This window comes from Lathyrus oleraceus, chromosome 3, assembly GCF_024323335.1.
Source record: "Lathyrus oleraceus cultivar Zhongwan6 chromosome 3, CAAS_Psat_ZW6_1.0, whole genome shotgun sequence".
NCBI classification, from domain to species: domain Eukaryota; kingdom Viridiplantae; phylum Streptophyta; class Magnoliopsida; order Fabales; family Fabaceae; genus Lathyrus; species Lathyrus oleraceus.
Genome location: NC_066581.1, coordinates 326,621,979 through 326,641,207, shown reverse-complemented (window position 1 = coordinate 326,641,207; position 19,229 = coordinate 326,621,979). Strand labels below are relative to the sequence as shown.

The 19,229-nt window shown below is 38.8% G+C and overlaps 2 protein-coding genes across 3 annotated transcripts; both read left to right on the top strand.

Moving 5' to 3' along the window:
• Window positions 1–13,097: 13,097 nt before the first annotated feature.
• LOC127127452 (ornithine carbamoyltransferase, chloroplastic-like) lies at window positions 13,098–14,522 on the top strand. Its single transcript, XM_051056641.1, has 3 exons — window positions 13,098–13,351; window positions 13,493–13,833; window positions 14,397–14,522. The coding sequence occupies exons 1-3, from the start codon at window positions 13,156–13,158 to the stop codon at window positions 14,505–14,507; spliced, it is 648 nt and encodes a 215-aa protein (XP_050912598.1). The 5' UTR covers window positions 13,098–13,155; the 3' UTR covers window positions 14,508–14,522.
• On the top strand, window positions 14,500–17,229 carry LOC127127451 (glycosyltransferase-like KOBITO 1). 2 transcript variants are annotated; one of them, XM_051056640.1, is made up of 5 exons: window positions 14,500–14,660; window positions 15,134–15,275; window positions 15,793–15,839; window positions 16,338–16,425; window positions 16,540–17,229. In XM_051056640.1, exons 1-5 carry the CDS (start codon window positions 14,515–14,517, stop codon window positions 16,819–16,821), a joined length of 705 nt encoding a protein of 234 aa, XP_050912597.1. In that variant the 5' UTR covers window positions 14,500–14,514; the 3' UTR covers window positions 16,822–17,229. The 2 variants fall into 2 exon arrangements, with proteins under 2 accessions (XP_050912597.1, XP_050912596.1); XM_051056639.1 differs by having other exon boundaries at window positions 16,338–17,229.
• Window positions 17,230–19,229: the final 2,000 nt, after the last annotated feature.

Below are 19,229 nucleotides of genomic sequence, written 5' to 3'. Positions count from 1 at the left end.
CCGATCAAATCCAATAGTCCACACAAACATTTTTTAGGGGTTTTTGTTTTTGATTAGGTATGTTCAAGTCCTAAAACCACAAACATAAACAAGATACACAAACAAGTATATACAAACATAATATATGGCTCAAGTGAGCAAAATGAAAATGGCATTAATATAAACAAGTTAAATGATATGTAAAATGGCAAATGATAAATGCTTGAATATTTAAAGTTCATAAAGTAAATGACTTAAAATCAAAAGCAATTATAATAAAATTTAGTCAAATGTTAGTTAATTAGATGTTAGTGGAGTTTTGCTTTTCAATTGTTTAAGTCATTCTTTGGAGAAGACTCAACCCTTTATTCACAAGCACGGATCCTTTAACTAAGACATCTTCCAAAGGAAGGAAGAAAGGTCAAGTTTCCATACAATACCATGAAAGGGGTGAGACTTACAATCTCACTTACTAAAATGATATGCCTTTTTTGTGTCAAAATTTAGCGCTATGTCAAGCAATCGTAATTGGACTTATGTAGAAGTCACAACTATCTGAGGCCTGGCAATTAATTTTTTAGTGTTAATGCATGTTAGAGATATGGTATGATGGACCATACTCCTAAAACATACCACACACAAAAAGAAAATGATCAAAGGGTGGACCTAATCTCATCCATACTTGTATTGGTTCATCTAACACAAAGTTATTGATGAACCAATTAGCCTTAGGATATTGAGACTTCATTGGTCAATGAGAGGGATGGGATAGAATGAGATTGAAGATAAAGAGGGAGGGGGAATGAGACAAACACAAATTGGTCATGGGAGGAATTTTATCAAATTAAAATCATTCATTCATTTTGGGAGATGAAATGTACATTTCATCAATCCCCTAAATCCAATGATTTTAATCCAGCAAAAGTCAAATCAACCTTGACCAAGGCCCAAACACCTAGTCAAACTTCACAAGTCAATAAAAATGGCTCAACACAATTTATACACAATTAAACAATTAAAAATAAAATTAAAATGCATTTAAATTAAATTGTGTTTGATCAAAAACCTAAAACCTCTTCAAAACACCAAATAAATGGCCAAGAGATTTATCACAGGTCAAACAAGGTCAAAGGACCTTGGAGAAAAACTTTCATTATTTTTGAAGAGTCAGAAGTATATTTAAACAATTAAAAATATGCATAAAAACAATTAAATCATAAAAAATATCAAAATTAATTCAAAAAATAATTTTAATTCAGAAAATGAAAGAGAAAAATATTTGAAAGTTTTTGGTGAAAGTCCCATATTTTTTGGATTAATAATAAAATTAATATGAATTAATGAAAATAAATGGATTAAATATAAAATCAGAAATTAAAATAAAATTCAAAAAAACAAGGGCCATCAGATCTCCCTCATTAATTGAGGTGGCAGATCTGATGGCTAAGCGTGCGCGTTCCACCATGCACCAAGTCATGTTAGATGTTTTGGAAAGGTGTGATCAAGGGGAACAACTTTCATGTTGAAGACTTTTTCATTTGAAGTTTGGATCATGATGAAGTTTGAGGTGGAACTTTGGGAAATCAAACATATTTGAAAATTTTGTAAGTCCCAAGTCAAATGTTCACTTCTTCCACCTTGAATAACTTTTTCTATGGACTTCAAATGAGAAAAGTTCCTTCATCAAAGGTGTAACTCTTTCAAACCTCTTCAATTTGGTAACAAATTTGACCTCATTTGGATTTGGTACGAAGGAGTTACTCATTTTAGAAGTTGAGGAAAATCACTTGTGCAATGGTATTGGCCCAAAACGACCTTAATTGTTTCCTCTTGGCACATGCATTTGCATGTTGAATTTGAACTTCCTCCTAACATCAAAGTTGAAGTAGACATCTTGAATTTTATCATGGAATTTGAATGGCTTTCATCGCATCAAAAATGAGAAAGTTATGGTCTTGGGAATTTGACCTCTAAACTAGGGTTCAAACAAAATGACCTATAATCTTTCACCATAAAACATGACTTTCCAAGCAAAACTAGCTCTTGACCTAAACATGAAAGTTGTTTGGAATGTCATTTTGAGTAATGTTGCTCTTAAAATCATTTTCATATGACACAATTTGTAGGAGATAGGGTCTAGGGGACCCCAATTTTGACTAGTTGACTTTCTCTGCTCAATCACCTTGTAATGTGAAGTATCCCTTGAAATATTTGATCAATTGTTGAAGAAACTTGTTGAAGAAGTCACACAAGATACCCAGATGAATTAGAGTTTCCAAGGCAAACCAACTCCAAACTCTTGATGATTTCTTGATCAAAATTAAATGTTAAGGTCATAGGGATCCATATATGATACTTATAGCTATAGTAAACCAATCTTGATTGGGCTCTTTGCATTGAGGGTCTAAAACCCTAGATATGAGCTTGATAGAGCATAGGTGAGCATACACGCTACCTACAAAAGAGTTAAATTATACAATGACACATTTATGGTACTTTTGTTAGTAAATAAAGAAAAAGAAAGTATGATACAATCAAAAGTGCTTGGTGATCTCTCCCAATGCAAACCCAATGAATACGGGGTAAGGAGAATGCTAAGGTGTGATATCATGAGGGATCTTAGGGTCAAAATTGGGGTCTTACGGATAGTTCGCACAGTGTTGAGGAGGAATTGAAAGACGCCATATGGGAAGATGTTCAGGTATTTTATGATTTGTTTGCAAGTATATATGATCATTTATTTTTTTTAATACTAATAACATCACTATTGTGTAAACATAGGATGTTTTTATTGTTAGCCTAGATGATGATAATGTGAAAAAGAAGATGCTTACATATTATGGTGAGCGTTGGAGGGGCTTTAAGACACAGATCACCCATGATTATATTAAACATTGAGAATATAAAGAAAAGCCTCCATACAATGTGTATTGATTTATTGATCAAGATGTTTGGGAGAAATTTGTAGATTCTTGCACCACTCCTGCCTTCTTGGAGAGCCAAAAAGGAAAGGAAAATTGAGCTAGAAAATCTATCCACATAGGGAGGAAGAGATGGGAGGTTCTATAAATTTTTATCACACTCCATCTCCACCATCACACCACAAGAAATAGAATAGGGCACGTCAAAGAAAAGACATCGAGTTTACGTCAGATGATACGCGAGAAGTGGCTCAAAGGATTGTAAGTAGATACTTTTTTCAACAATATTTATTTTAGTTAAATAAATTTGTTAAAGATGAAATTTCATATGTGTTGTAGGATGATCTAGTTGAACAAACCGAAGTTGGCCTCTTCACTTCACAAGATCTTCATGACATCTTGGTAGAAGCGATTGGTATCGAGGAGCATCTTGGACCTGTCCGTGTTCTTGGAAGAGGCGTTTGGCTTCATGGAATTTTTTGGACAATCTAAATCGTCTAGTGGGAGAACCCTTAGAAAAGAGATTAAAGAGATTGTTGTCATTGAGTTGGATAAGGAAACAGAGAAGCGAGATAGGAAGTTGGAGGAGGATAGTAAGAAGTTTGTGGAGGAGAGGAAGACATGGAAGGAGGAGCATAATAGGAAGTTGGAGGAGGAGGAGGAGAAGAGGTGGATGGTGGAGAAGGATAGGAAGTTATAGGAGGATAGTGAAAGGTTGTTGCAGATGGTACGAGAGGGTGTCCAGAAGATACATGAGGAGCTAGAGAGGATGACTGAGGAGAAGGTGTCCAAGAAGTGTACCCATGATGTTCTTGAGGTATAAGTTGTATGTTGTTGTTATTATTGTTTGCGTATTTTAATTTTGGATTGTATGTATGTTTTTTTTATGATGCACAAATCGAATTCGTTGGGTCTATTAAGCTACATAAATTCAAATCAACTAGAAATTTGAGACAATGAAGTTTAGAAAGTTATGGGTGGTACAAGTGCGAAAGAAAGTTTTTCTGCCAATCAGGGCAGTATTGAACCCACATTGTTAAAAGTAGATAACATTGATAGAACAAGAATGATCATTAAGGGTATTCCAGACCCATTATTGGGTATTACATTAAGTCATGATCCAGAACAATTATTCGCACTTTTTAGGATTTTTGTCCATGAATTTTGTCGGGAAATGTGTACCTAGACAATTCAGTCTTACAAATTTGGTCCTTATAAGTGTCGCATTACGCGAAAAACCGGCGGGAATACAAGAACAACAGAGCCGCCACCGTGCGTTATTTATCCCAAAAGAGGGAAAGGAAACGCTCAGAGTAAACCTGGAAAGAACATGGTCTCGCGACCAAAGAGAATGGGATCGGGAGTCGGTTATGCGAAGGGAAGGTATTAGCACCCCTACGCATCCGTCGTACTCGACGGGATCCACGCACAATAGAAAGGAAAATGGTTGCTAAAACACTGCTCAAAACACACACACTGGCTGAAAGAGACACGAGAAAACAGACAAGACCGAAACTGACTCGGCAGGATATCGCATCCTGGGCCTACTTAGTCTACCAGGCATAGACATCAGAGTCAAAGTAATTCGGACTGGGGAAACGACACATGCTCGCTAGGATATCGCATCCTATGCATACGTATCTCCTTGGACGAAGGAGAATCAGAGCATTCGTAGCTCGGCTGACACACGCTAAATCAAACAAAACAACACACAGGTAAACGTAGAGCCCGAATGCCAATCACTGGACTTACATCAGCATCCGAACCAAAACACACACAAGAAGGCAAACGTGGAGCCTGAATGCCAATCACTGGACTTATATCAGCATCCGAACCAAACAAACCCACACTGGAACCCGAATGCCACTCAATGGTCTTACATCAGCTTCCAAGCACACAACAACACACACAGAGGGGGTTGAGGACAAAAAGGGTTGAAAAACAAAAAGGGCGCCCGGAGAGATCAGCTCATCTCCTGCCTACGTACCTCATCTGGTATGAGGATCAGGGCGACGTAGTTCCCCTACGGAGGGACACAGGACTAGCCTAACCAGATAACAGAGGGAGACACAACTAGGGAGACTACGACTCGAGCCTAGATGTTATCATGCAAAATCATCCCTAAGTTAAGGTTTCTAGCTAACTTGCACAGGAAGCAAGCCTATCCTAAACATGACTTGCACAGGAAGCAAGCCACACTTAACCTAACTTGCACAGGAAGCAAGCCAAACTAAACCTAACTTGCACAGGAAGCAAGCTAAAGCAAACACACAAGCACAAGTAGCACACACTATATGCAAGCAATGGGCTCAATCAAGGTTAGGTTTTAGTCGAGGGGTCATATCAACCTCAACAAACAAACCACTGGAACTGGGTAGTGTTAGCTCTTAACGTTGCCATTGAGGGGCTAAGGTGAAGCAGATGAGAGGATATGAGGGGTGTGCCTCATTGCTCTTATCCCTGGTCAGGGAGAGCATTTGAATATCAGAAGGTGTGGGAGTTCAGAAAGTAGGAACTCTCTCCACAAATTAGACTCTATAGATCTTGGGTTTTTACTCACTATGCATCAACACAAGTAGTGTGAGCAAGGTGAGTGACACACAGAATAGTAGGAAATAGGTTGCATATCTCTTGGATTCTACCAATTGCCTCTTCACTTGGGAGGTCTTTGAATATATACAAGGACAAATGTAAACAGTCACAAACATTGTCTCTTAAGGAGGACTTCAGACAGTTGTCTGGCCAAGTAACAGGCCAGGTCTTCCAGACTACATGAAGATAAGAAATTATACCTCAATGCAAATTGCTATTAAGCAAAGCAAAGCAAAGTTCTTAAAGAACTATAAGCAACTAAAGGTACCTGAAACCAGTCAGACAACATCAGTATACAATTCAAAGTTAAATCAAAATGAGATAAAGATCAACAATCAACACAGTCAGTTAAATGTGCAATGCACAAGGCTCAAAGCATGTGAGCCAAGCAATCTACAAAACAAACAAGTTAGTCATGATAATCAATCAAGCTCAATGAATTTGTATTGATCTCTTTGGGTATTTGTTGCTTAACCTGAAACAACAAACTTAAACATGAGCAACATGACCACTAGGACAAGCCTAGGGTCAAAAAGAGATAAGAAAGTCAAAACAGCAAGTGACAAGTGTCCAAAAACAAGTTCAAACAATCAAGAAACAAACTCAATTGGTTTCATGTTCATATCAATCATCATCATCATTTCATAAGCAAATTAGGTCAAGGCATGGCATATAGAAGCTCATAGAAGTCAACAGCAAGACTTAACTCAAAACCAATCATAAACATTTCAATAAATCATCAAATAATTCATGATCAATCATCATCCATAACATGATAAGCATATCAAATTTCAGCTCGTTTGGATAAAGGGAAGTAGGTCAATGAAAATCAGAAAGGCAAGGCAAGTTCAAACATGCTCAAAGAAGTCAACCAAACATGCACCAACTTCAATAAATCATAAATCAGTGACAACATATGAGAAATGAATGGGATTAAAACCATGATAAACCTTAAGATGTCTACTAATCACATGTCAAATTTCATGTCCATCCAATAATGTATGAGAATTTCACAAATCATATGGCATCATGTGTCACAAAAGTCAACATTTTGGTCAAACAGGGGAGAAATTATCAATCAAATAGAAAATGCATTCCAAAATTCCAGAAATATTCACACACATTCTCAACATCCATAAGCATGTTCATGCAAAAAATAAGTCCATTTTGAGTTCATTAGGCAAGGTAATTAAAATCAAGAAGTTGGACATCAATGGTGTGACACAAATTGTCACACCCCTATTCAAAAAATCATAACTCACAAACCAGCAATGGTAAATTCACAAACTCTACACCAAAATCACCATGAATGTGTCTAGTTTAAGCACAAAAAAATTGGGAAGCATTGGATAATGTATCATCATTTCACAATTGATTTGGTGAGACATACATAAAATGGACACATATGACAAACCCTAGCACCATTTAAAATCCATACATGCAAAAAATCTGGAAAAATCAAGATAAAGAACTAGAGATCAAGATGAACATTTTGTAAAAATATCCCATGAAATTTGGATCAAAATTGATTGTCTTATGATTTTTGTAAGTTGGCCATGTAAAATGAAATAAAATGAAGAAATAAAATGATTTAATGAATTAAATAAGGGACCGGTGGCAAATTGGTAAATATTAGACCCCTTAAGTGAAACGCTGCGTTTCACTTAAGGAGGTGTCACGCAGTGAGTGGTGCATGGCAATGGAATAGTGTATTTCATGCAAAAAAAACACAAGCCAACTGAAGAAACACGATTCACAAGATCAAAAGAGTTCTGGGTTTTAAAATTATTAGGGTTTAGCTACTGTTCATCGTGTTCATCAATGAGGATGAACATTTGTTCCAGATTTGGACAACACGCATACCAATCAACTCAGCAAACAACACACATCACAAATCCAACATTCATTTTCATTAAATCATGCCAATAAGAAAGAACAAAGCACAAACATATTTGAGTATCAAGCTTTAAGTCATCATAACTCTCAAAATATTCAACCATTTTTTATGATTTAAAGTTCATTGAAACCAGCATGAAGAGATCTACACAAAGCATAGCATGATTTTGGAAATGGAGAGATTCGATATCTTACCAAATTTGGAGCACAGTGATGATTCAGATGTTGTTTGGCTGTGTATTGTTGAAACAGATGCACCAATATGTTCCAGAAGGTGAATGGAAGAAAGATTTTAGCTTAGCAACCTTGATTCTAGCTCCACTCGAAAACTACCATGGAAAGGCTTTGATGTAACAGTGGCTGTATCCTTGCTTACAATTGTGATTTGTGGCTTGAAAAAGGCTCAGAAATGATGGCAAGTGATGAAACAAACCAACCAAGCTCTAGGCCTTTGGAGTTTTTTCAGCAGAAATTCAAATGAAGAAATTCAGAGTTTTTTGAGAGAATGAACTTTTTTAATCTGTTTAGAGTATTGTGGCTAGGGTTTTCTTCAGATTGGAAATGAAGTATATATGTTCTGTTTAATGAAGCTTAAGCAAGGTTAATGAAGTGGTAATTGGTTTTGCTTAAAAATGAAATATTTTGGTAATTGCTAAAGACCAACCAATATTGCATGGGGTGCATGGATGTGCACGAAATTGGGCTCAAACAAATCCCAAATACCAATTCTGAACATTTGCCAATGGTACAAAGTGTTGGAAATGATTATTTTGAAAGTCCATTTTTCCACCTCACTTATTTTAATTCATGCTACTTAAAAAATGCCATTTTGATTGGAATATTTTTGGTGAATTATGATGAAAGATTTTGATAGAGCACATCAAATAGGACTTGTAGCAAAAAACCCCACCCAATTTGGCCAAATGGTTTGGAAGATATGCCACTTTGAAGTTCAAAAATTCTTGAGAATGATTTGATCATAACTTGCCAACCATACATGATAAATGAGTGTTCTTGGACTTTTTGGAAATGAGAGAACACGATCTTCAACTTTCATGTTGGGCAAAAATTCATTTGAAGCTTGTATGATGATGTAATTTTGAGGAGCAAGACTTTCTATTTTTGGCAAATTCCAATTACAGGTCAACTTTCTATTTTTTGGAAATTTCTTGTTTGACTTCAAATTCTTCAATGTGGATGCTTGACATGTTATATGAGGCTTATATGGACATGAATGAGACCTCTCAAACCAATTCCCACCTTGAAATCCATAAAATCAGGCACAGTTGACCACAGTTGACCATAGTTGACTTTATAGGGTTTCTGGTGGACTGCACATTGACTGATGACTTCTGAGCAACCAATCCTTGACCAAAACACTTCCAAGGGATCCCTAGGTCATGTGAACATGTTGGACCAACCCTAGGGCCTTGCTTCAATGAAAATTGCACTGGCTTGCTTGACTGACTGATCTCCTAACCAGTTTGACCTAATCCTGTCTGATGGGCCTGCACTTGGGCAAAGGACAATGCAATGCTATGCAGTGGACTATGTTATGTTAATGACATAACATGAGAATGTATGTACAGAAGGTAGGGTGCAAATTTGAGGTGCTACAGCTGCCCCTATTCAATCAACTGGGAACCCGAATGGACGAGAGCGACGGCTGTCAGACTTTCAGGGTAAACAGGGATTGAATACCAAGAACCGTAGAATTTGCACAATACAGGGATCCACCAATGGAAACGTCCACTGGGGTTTGATATTTATTACTGGGTATTTTTGGTTTTTCTTTCTCAAGGGGTACAGTCACATCTAGACATCACAGGACGATGAATGGGAACAGAAATCACAACTAGATGCCAACGGACAACTAGGAAAAACTCGACGTTTACCAAGACCAACGGAGAGGTAAATCTACTGGGGACGACCAGGAAGGGATACAACCATACGTCAGCGGACGACATGGGAAAAACTCAACGTTTACCAAAACCAACGGAGAGGTAACCAACTGGGGACGACTAGGAAAAACTCAACGTTTACCAAAACCAACGGAGAGGTAAGCAACTGGGGACGACCAGGAAAAACTCGACGTTTACCAAGACCAACGGAGAGGTAACCAACTGGGGACGACCAGGAAAAACTCAACGTTTACCAAAACCAACGGAGAGGTAAGCAAACATTTACTGATGAATGGGAGGACTCGACCAGACATCAACGGATGAATGGGAGAAAATTCGACGTTTACTGACATTGAAAGATGATGTTTACAGACACCAAAAAAGATCGACCAGACATTTACTGATGAATGGGAAAACTCGACGTTTACTGACATCGAAAGATGATGTTTACAGACACCAAAAAAGATCGACCAGACATTTACTGATGAATGGGAAAACTCGACGTTTACTGACATCAAAAGATGATGTTTACAGACACCAAAAAGGGATCGACCAGACATTTACTGATGAATGGGAAAAAGAGAAATACAACCAGACGTCAACGGACGAATGGGAAAAACTCAACGTTTATCGAAACCAACGGAGAGGTAAATCCACATGGGGAATGATACAACTAGACATCATCGGATGACTAGGAAAAACTCGACGTTTATCGTCACCAACGGAGAGGAGGAAACAACTTCATTAAGGAAGGAGGACGACGTTGCGAACATCGAAAGATGATGTTTACCGACATCAACAGAAGACCAGACACTTACGCATGACTGGGAAAGCACCGAAAGATGGTGTTTACCGACACCAAAGAAGACCAGACACTTACGCATGACTGGAAAATCACCGAAAGATGGTGTTTACCGACACCAAAAAAGACCAGACACTTACGCATGACTGGAAAATCACCGAAAGATGGTGTTTACCGACACCAAAGAAACAACACATGCGGGTGCTGATAGGGTAAGATGACAGGGCAAGGCTAAACACTTGCAGGGGATCTCACTGGGGAGAAGCAGGCTTTCCTTTCACCAACGGATGAGGAAATAAACCTCTGTGGGGATTGTCAACACCAAATGTTGACTGGAGCAACTGTAGCAAATGTGTCGTACAGGTTGAACAAAAATCCGCCTCTGCAGGGGATACGGTCTGATGGGGGTTTCGAACACATGAATGCATATGTTTGAATTTTTCTATGGCGTAATGCTCCATTTTTGAATGGAAATGCTATGCATTCTGAGGATGCAATGATCACTACATGCAAAATGCAAATGAACCCTGGCTAGGGAGCCCAAAATGATCAGATACTCCGACTCTGTGGGGAGACTCTGACTGAGGAATACTCTGCGGGGAGAGCCTTGCTGGGGAATGTTTTGCGGAGAAAGCACCGACTTCTCACTCATGCCGGAGAAACACGACCGTTGCTGGGGATATCCTACACAGGACCCAATCCACTCGGTGACTCCGCTTGGGAAGCAATCAATACTCCGCTGGGGGAAGATAAATCAGGCAACTCTTTGGGGATAATACTCGCTGAGGAGTAACAAGACAACCTTACTGGGGAATGATAAAGCGACTTCGCTGGGGAAGACTCAACCAAACTTCCTGTAGAATAAACTCTGCCTTGGGGAATAACTGCTACTCCACTGGGGATGACCCAATCCTCAGGTAGGATAAACCCAGCTGGGAGTGCACATGTCAATCTGTTACGGAAACCCATCCAATCCACTGGTAGGATAACTCTGCTGGAGAAATATTTCGTTGAAACCCGCTCCACTCGGGGAACTTGCTGAGGAAAATCCACACCCTTCTGCTGAGGAGAACAACTCTGGTGGGGATGATAACACATCATATCATACTGGAGATGAGCCTCCACAACCCTGCTGGGGAGAAGCGTTCACGGCCATGCTGGGGATAACAACGTCACAATCCCGACTGCTGGGGAACAACATTCCATTGACAAACTCTGCTGGGGAAACCTTCCTGGGGAAAACATCGGCCAGGCACTCAACGGGGAATCTCAACTGGGGAAATCTGCAAGCACCGGCCTGCTGGGGATAGGCAATCCTTAAATCTGCTGAGGAATAGAGGGTACCATCCACAGACACCTCTACAGGGGAACATAGCTCTGACAGCTCTCAAACTGGTTTGGGCTGGGGAAACGTCCTCCACCCTGAGAAACATTCTGCCCCTGACACTCCTACTGGGGGACGTGACAACCTTCAGGCTTGCTGAGGAGACACCGATCTCGGATCTGTCGGGGAGATCACACTCTCAACCCACTGGGGGAGATACGACTTGTTTGACATGGGATGCCAGTCGACTTGTCGAACACTGGTATTCATCATCCACCCACAGTGTCGATTTTCCTCTTTTAATAAATTCCCAGACTCCTCTGGATTTTTTTCTGCTCCATCATCTTGTATTCCCAACTCCTCCGTACCCCACGGAGATCGAACCCCTGGGGTTTAAACATACTTTCCAATCATCAGACTTTGAAAAGTCTTCTTGATTAACTTTCCAAGATCGTCGTCGTAATCCTTCACCGTCTTTTCACCGTTCATCTATCCCTTGTCCCTGATCAGGCCCTGCACAAAAGATCGTCAGATAAAAGCATGCCCCAGGTGTGCCCCATATTTCAACACCTAGGTCACTCAAACTTCCGAATAAGATTTCCAGATTTCAATCTCATAAGCATGCATCGGAAGGGACCTCTATGTTTCAAAACGCAAATATTCTTATCAAAATAAACGGATGTTTTCGTAATCAAAGTGGTAATGACACAAAAACAAAATTTATTTGACTTAACACACACTTTATTGACTGAAACAAAAGGGGCTCGAAGCCGAGCAACACACAGGAAGCAAACCCTGGAAAGAGGTGATTGCGTACAAAAGGAAAAATCTATCCTAATGGCAATGTGAAACCGTGATCTCCTCGGGTTCCAACTCAGTTACACCTCATATGTCCTCAAGACTTTCCGCACTTTCGGCCTTCTGAACAAGACGCTTCCAATCGATCTCTGTCGGAGATTATCTATGATGTCTCAAACACAAACGATCATGCTGGACGCAGTTGTTCGTTTCATTCCCTCTTTTGCCTGGACCGCCCTTTCGGGTTTTAGTCCACCGGGATACCCTTTTTTGCCCAAGTCGCCCTTGTGGGGTTTTCGACTTGCCGGGTGTACAGTTTTTTCTTATTATCCCTAACTTTTGCCCGAACCTTTTTCTCTTTTTCTTGGTTCGCCGGGATGCCCCTTTTTGCCTGGACTCTGTTGTTCTTTTTTGTCCAGCGGGCACTACGCCAAAAATTACTTTTAACAGCGCATCTTAAACAGCGCTTTTAAAAGAAAGCGCTGTCTAAGGTTAAAATTAAAATAAAACACGGAAAATGTTCCAAAAAAATAATGAAAGCGCTGTCTAAGGGGGGGTCTTAGACAGCGCTTTCTAAAAGCGCTGTCTAAGACCCCCCCTTAGACAGCGCTTTTAGAAAGCGCTTTTAAATATAAACCTTAGTCAGCGCTTTTGATAAAGCGCTGTCTAAAGTCTTTAAATTAAAAAAAAATTCGAAGAGGCCAAAATAAAAATACCAATACCTAAATATTGGTTTTCAAATATTTTTAAATCTAAAACAGAAAAGTGCTACAAACAAGGCCTCAAAAGTATATATCTTATTTTCTTTAAAAAATAAAACAATAACAAGAACAATAACCTGCTATGATAGTGTGCTTGTATAAATTGACAAACAACATTATTCTCTTGTGTTCGGAGTGTAATTGAGGAAGCTAAGAATAAAACATCCCAAGTAAAGAGAAAATGGGTGTCATCACTGCCCACTGTTACTGTTTCACCACCGTTGGATCACACAAACCCTACCTTTCTCCCTCATCTCACAATTTCCGCCATTCCCCTTCCGTTTCTCTTTCTTCTTCTTCTTCTTCGTCGCCTTCACCACTCAGAAGAATCTCATGCCGAACCTCTTCCGCTCCCGCCGCCGAATCTACTCTCACCGGTAACCCTCTTCTCCCTCACCTTCAACATCAACATCAACCGATTCAGATTTACTTTTCATCAAATTAGGGTTTAGTATTTTTTTTTAAATATTTTATTTAAGTAACAAGTGGCTTTTTTTTTTTTTTGCTTACTGATACAGCGAAAGTTGGAAATGGGTTGAAAGATTTTATTCACATAGATGATTTTGACAAGGAAACTATTTTGAAGATATTGGATCGAGCTATTGAGGTGAAAACATTGTTGAAATCAGGGGACAGGACATTTCGGCCTTTTGAAGGGAAGACAATGTCGATGATATTTGCAAAGCCATCCATGCGAACAAGGGTTTCATTTGAGACTGGTTTTTCATTGTTAGGTGGTCATGCTATTTACTTAGGACACAATGACATTCAAATGGGGAAGCGAGAGGAGACTCGTGATGTTGCTCGAGTTTTGTCTCGCTATAACGATATCATTATGGCCCGTGTTTTTTCTCATCAGGTATGTTGCTGCTGGTTGGTGTTCACTTAGAGTTGCTTAGCTTTGTTTATGTTTTATTGAGGAGTCTGATGTTGGCTTTTGAGGATAAGAGTAATTGAGACTGTAGTCTCGAGATGTTATTAATATTAATCCTCTATATCCTTTTGGATCTGTTATGCATGCATCGGATTGCGAAAAAAGCATGCATAATGTTTGATATTAAACACCTGTTAGGGTTATTGGCATTGGTTGTAGATAGGAATATGTCGATAGGTCATGCATAAATTGAAAGAGAAAATAAGTGAATATGCAACTATGATACATAAACAGATAATTGAAGAAAGGTATGAGGTTTTTGTTATTTTTTTCATGTACTATAGGTTAGGTGTGTGGTATTGGATTTTAAATGTGATGCTAATATAGGACCTCAAGAGGACTATGTAGAATATTTTGATAACTAGCAGAATCTTACAATTTTGGTGTGTTTAGTATCAAAATGGGAGTAGCTACTTTGAAATTGCGAGACTTTCTGTCAATAAGCAATTACTTTTGGTTTATCCTCTTTTTATTTTGATTAATTGCAGGACATACTTGATCTTGCAAAGTATGCGAGTGTCCCTGTCATGAAGAAATCGGCGTCAACGTTGTCAATACATATATTAGGTAAATCCGGTCTACTTTGTTTTATTAATTAAACAACTTATGTATTTTGGAAATTACAAAGAAGCAACTCATGGCAATCCAAACTATTTTCTAACTTATGGAAATGGGAAAGCAGCTGCCAGGGTTCAGGATCATCTCCGTCCTAATGGTGCACATAGATGGCACAACTATATGAAGACACCTAAGTAAGTTGGTTCTGCACATTGTTAATTAATGAGCACGCATTTGACAATTATGTATGTATCTATGTATATTTACAACAACGTTAGTTTATAATTAAAGGGCGATATTATTGAATCGGCATGTATTTTGGAGTTTATGACTAGGCCTAGTATACCCAGGCTAACCATAAAAAAATTATGGGAATGTTGGTTTCATATCATGCAAGTGTTTTTGTTTTTGTTTTTAGTTTTTTGCGAACTGTTGATCTTATATTAAAAGGTTTTTCGAATTTGACGGAAATTTATACTGTCTTCAGTCAGCTGTCTTTATTTTTAGGCGTGGACATTTTTCTGTCGTAGTAGTAACTAATTAATGTTAGTTTAATTCCATACCATTATAAGTAAAATGTTTAAATCCATAATATAATATTAATAGTGAAGAATGCATTTTTTTTCTGTACATATTTTACTCTAATTTGTACCAAATCCTTTAACAGTGAGATCAAGTTGGAAGAAGCTGCTGTTCTGCATTACACTTACACCAAATTTTCTGATTTGACTTCAAGACGTGATCGGTGTGGCTGCAAGCCTACAAAAGATGATGTAAAAAGATGTTTCATGTTAGACTTTGACAGAGCTGTAAGTTATAGTTTCCCATTACATGCTCTCCTATTTTCTAGTTTTAGTTAACATAATTACTACTAACTTCTTGAAGTGTATTGAGTACATTATTATCTGCAATTACGTTCTTCTTTTTCAAATACTTTTATATCCATCATCATTTTTTGCATCTTGATGTTTGTTTAAGCCCCTGCACTCAGGCTATGTTTTGTTTTGTTATTTTCTGTGCATGGTTGGTTATATGACATTACCTCAGAATATTTTTCATTTCTTAACATTGTAATTTAGAATTAGTTGTTCCTGGTTTACTATTTCATTAAACAGTATTGCCTCTTTTTCCCTTGATGTCTAACCTAAAATAAATGGTGTTTATTCATTGAGTTTTTGTTCTTTACTTTCTAGCATATTCGGCTGTGAAGTTGCGCAAGTGTACATTTTTTGATTGTTTGTTGAGTGGGGTGGGGGACAAGGAAGTTTTAAATTGCACCCAGGTATATATTTATAATCTGACTACTCTGTTCTGTGTCTGATGTAGGCGTTCATAATTGCTTCAACTGCTACGGAGGAAGAAATGCTTCAATGGTAAGTTTAGGAATATGAAAATAATTACTTCAAATTTTTTACTTAAACTAATGCTATATTGTTTTCCTGGGAGGGGTTTGAAATAAGCAGTTAAACTTTTTGTTTCATATATGTCAGTAATTGACATTTTCACTTGTCCATATAGTTATTCATAGTCTTATACTGTATGGAATTATTTAAATAGTCTCTTATTTGTAATTTAAATCATGAACTATGTGGGAATGAATAGTAAATCTATGTCGAGGAGCTCAGGTTGTGTGAAGTGAGAATTTGGTGGATTTGGCTCCTGAAATAAAGATTCTGTTGGAACATTAATATCTTACAATATAAATAGAAAATAATATTAGATACATAGATGAAGACTAGAAATGAACATCTCAAACATATTAAATTTTGTGGCTCGTAGTCTATCCTAAAATCACGTGATAGTTTTTAACATAAAAGCAGCCTCAACTTGTATATCAATTTGTCTTCAAGTCACATTTTTTTTCTATTTAGGTACCGTGAACACATTGTGTGGATAGACAAAGCACTAACGATGAAACTTATTAGAAAAGGCATCTTATCTCGCATTTATGCTCCCATGGTAAGATTCATTTTCTCAAATTTCCTTTCTGGTTTCTACTCAAGCGATTTATACTGTTACCTTACAGTTCTTAGAGAACGTCCAAACTTTTCTTCCAAAACATTGCTTTTGCAGGTCATTATGCAAAGTTTGAGAGAATCTGGTGTTTTTAGCTCGGTGATTGCGAAAGCTGCTCAGACAACAACATCAAAAGACAAATTTTTAAAGTCTGTTGAGAGTAGCAATTCAACTAGGAATGACAGATCAGAAATGATATCTTCTAGAAAAATTGACGCTGGTGGAGTATCCCAAACAATTGCAAGAAGAATCTTGGAGGTTATAGATGATTCAATTCCCTCTGCAATTCCACCATTATCTCCACCCAGCTATGATGATGCTGACTTCCATACGTCCTAGATTTCGACTGACTCCTTGCCATGGCCATAAATTCTGGAGATTTTTTTAAAAGAGGCAACGATAGAAGCACGTCTGGCTGTCATGATGGGCATATCAGTTTTAGGATTCATGGGTTTTTTCCCGATCATTACCCAAGCGCTTATGTAAATTTCAGGTGTAGAGTGTAGGCTTAGTGTAGGCATCATACAGGGCAGACTTTTCTATCTGCTCATTATTCTTTTCCTATTTCTTCTGGGCAGATTGGCTGCTATTGTAATGGAAACCAGAGGCCTATTCTATTTTTTGTTCATACACATTGAGAGAGGCATGCTATACATTATACATACAGGTTGAGATTATCTCTCCCAGTTGGAAAAAGGAGAAATGATCCATACAATGAAAATGATATCTTGCCAATTTTTGTAGGCATTGGAATTGCTTCAATACTTTAGTACCCTGCATACAAAGGAAAGTGGAAGAGTTTTAAGAATACTGAGAGTAGTGTGGTTTGAATTGGTATATATATATATTTGTTAGCCAAAATTGGTAGAAAAAAGGCCAAAATGGCATATATAAAATGTGATAATTGTCTGTCAAAATCTGGTTGAAAACAGGTAGAAATTCTGGTTTATAAACCTGGAAAAAATGTGGTTTAAAACAAAAGCTTCAAAAATTTTCGTATACCTTAGACAGCGCTTTTGTAAAAAGCGCTGTCTAAGGGGGGGATTAGAAAGCGCTTTAGGCAAAAGCGCTGTCTAAGGGGGGGGGGGGGGGGGGGGGGCTTAGACAGCGCTTTTTGAAAAGCGCTGTCTAAGGTATACCTAAAAAAATTAAAATAGGAGGGTCTTAGAAAGCGCTTTTGGCCAAAGCGCTGTCTAAGGGGGTGGGGCTTAGACAACGCTTTTCAAAAGCGCTGTCTAAGGTATACCTAAAAAATTTAAAATAAGAGGGTCTTATAAAGCGCTTTTGGCCAAAGCGCTGTCTAAGGGGGGGGGGGGGGCTTAGACAGCGCTTTTAAGATTTAAAAAAGCGCTGTCTAAACCTTTAGCAGCGGAGGTTTAGACAGCGCTTTAAAGCGCTGTCTAAGGCTAAAAAAAGCGCTGTCTAAGGTCTTGTTTGTTGTAGTGGGGTCTCTTTTTTTCCACGAAGTATCTTTTAACTGCGTCCGCATTCCCAGGGGATGGAAAATCTTCATCATTCGCGGTCATCAATCACAAGGCTCTGTCAGAGGAGACCTTTTTCGACCACGAATGGACATTCATAACTGATTATCCATTTGCCCCACGATCGTTGAGGAGGAAGGATCCTTTTCAACACCACATCTCTTCCATGCCACCCACGAGGTCGCACTTTTCGGTTAACAACACTTCTTTCATTACTGGGTACAACTGCCCTATGACAAGTAACTGTCAGCCGCTTTTCCTCAATCAGGTTCAAAGCGTCATACTGAGTCCTTATCCACTCACCCTTTTTCAAGTTTACGTTCAACGGGACTCCATGACGAAACCTGGGTCTCAACTGGTAGTACAATCTTCATCCCATACCCGAGTGAGAAAGGCGCTGCCCCAGTAGATGCACGTACCGAAGTACGACACTCAGGATACCAAATTCGTACTCAGCCACCATCGTTGGTGCATTCAAATATTATCGGGGAAGCACCGCCTTATTCACCCTAACTCTCCCCATCAGACATCGGAATCCGTTCGGATTCAGGGTCAGGCCCCTCCTCCGGGATCGGTCACTCTCAATCTTTCGATTTGAGTACCTCGAGATGTCCTCATCAGGGACCTCAGACTTCCTTGGTTGATAATCCTTAATGGGTTGCTGGGCGAGATAACCATACAATACCCTCCTCTTGATTGCTTTCTGGGAGGTACACTGAATATCGTATTCAGTCGACGCCATTTGCCCTCTCGCAACCCGTTCGGTCCATGCTGACTTCTCTTCGAGCACATACTTGATCAGATCCATCTTAGACATCCACAAGGTGGTATGAACCAGCACACTGTCTCAGTCGGCGAGCAGCCTATGCCAAAGTACATCAAGTTTTCTCGAGCAGTGAGTGTATTGTTTCACTGTCGATAAACTTTTTGCTTAGGTAAATTGCATGCTCTTTTCGACTAGACTAGTCATGCTGACCCAATACGCACCTCATAGACCCCTCGAGGGCTGTCAAGTACCAGATTAACAATCATCCCCCTGGGAAGCACTGGAATCAGAAGTTCCTGCAATTTATCATTTTTCAAATGCCCCTTGGCAAACATTATCCCGCCTGACCATTTGATTTCTTTCCCCTTTTTTTGTTTGTTTTTGGTTCAGGCGTTTTTTTTTTTTTGTAGGATCGACCTCGATTCCTCTTATCCGCTCACAATAAGCCTCGGTAGCTTAACGGACAGCACTCCATAAGTGCGCTAATTTCAACAGCATGG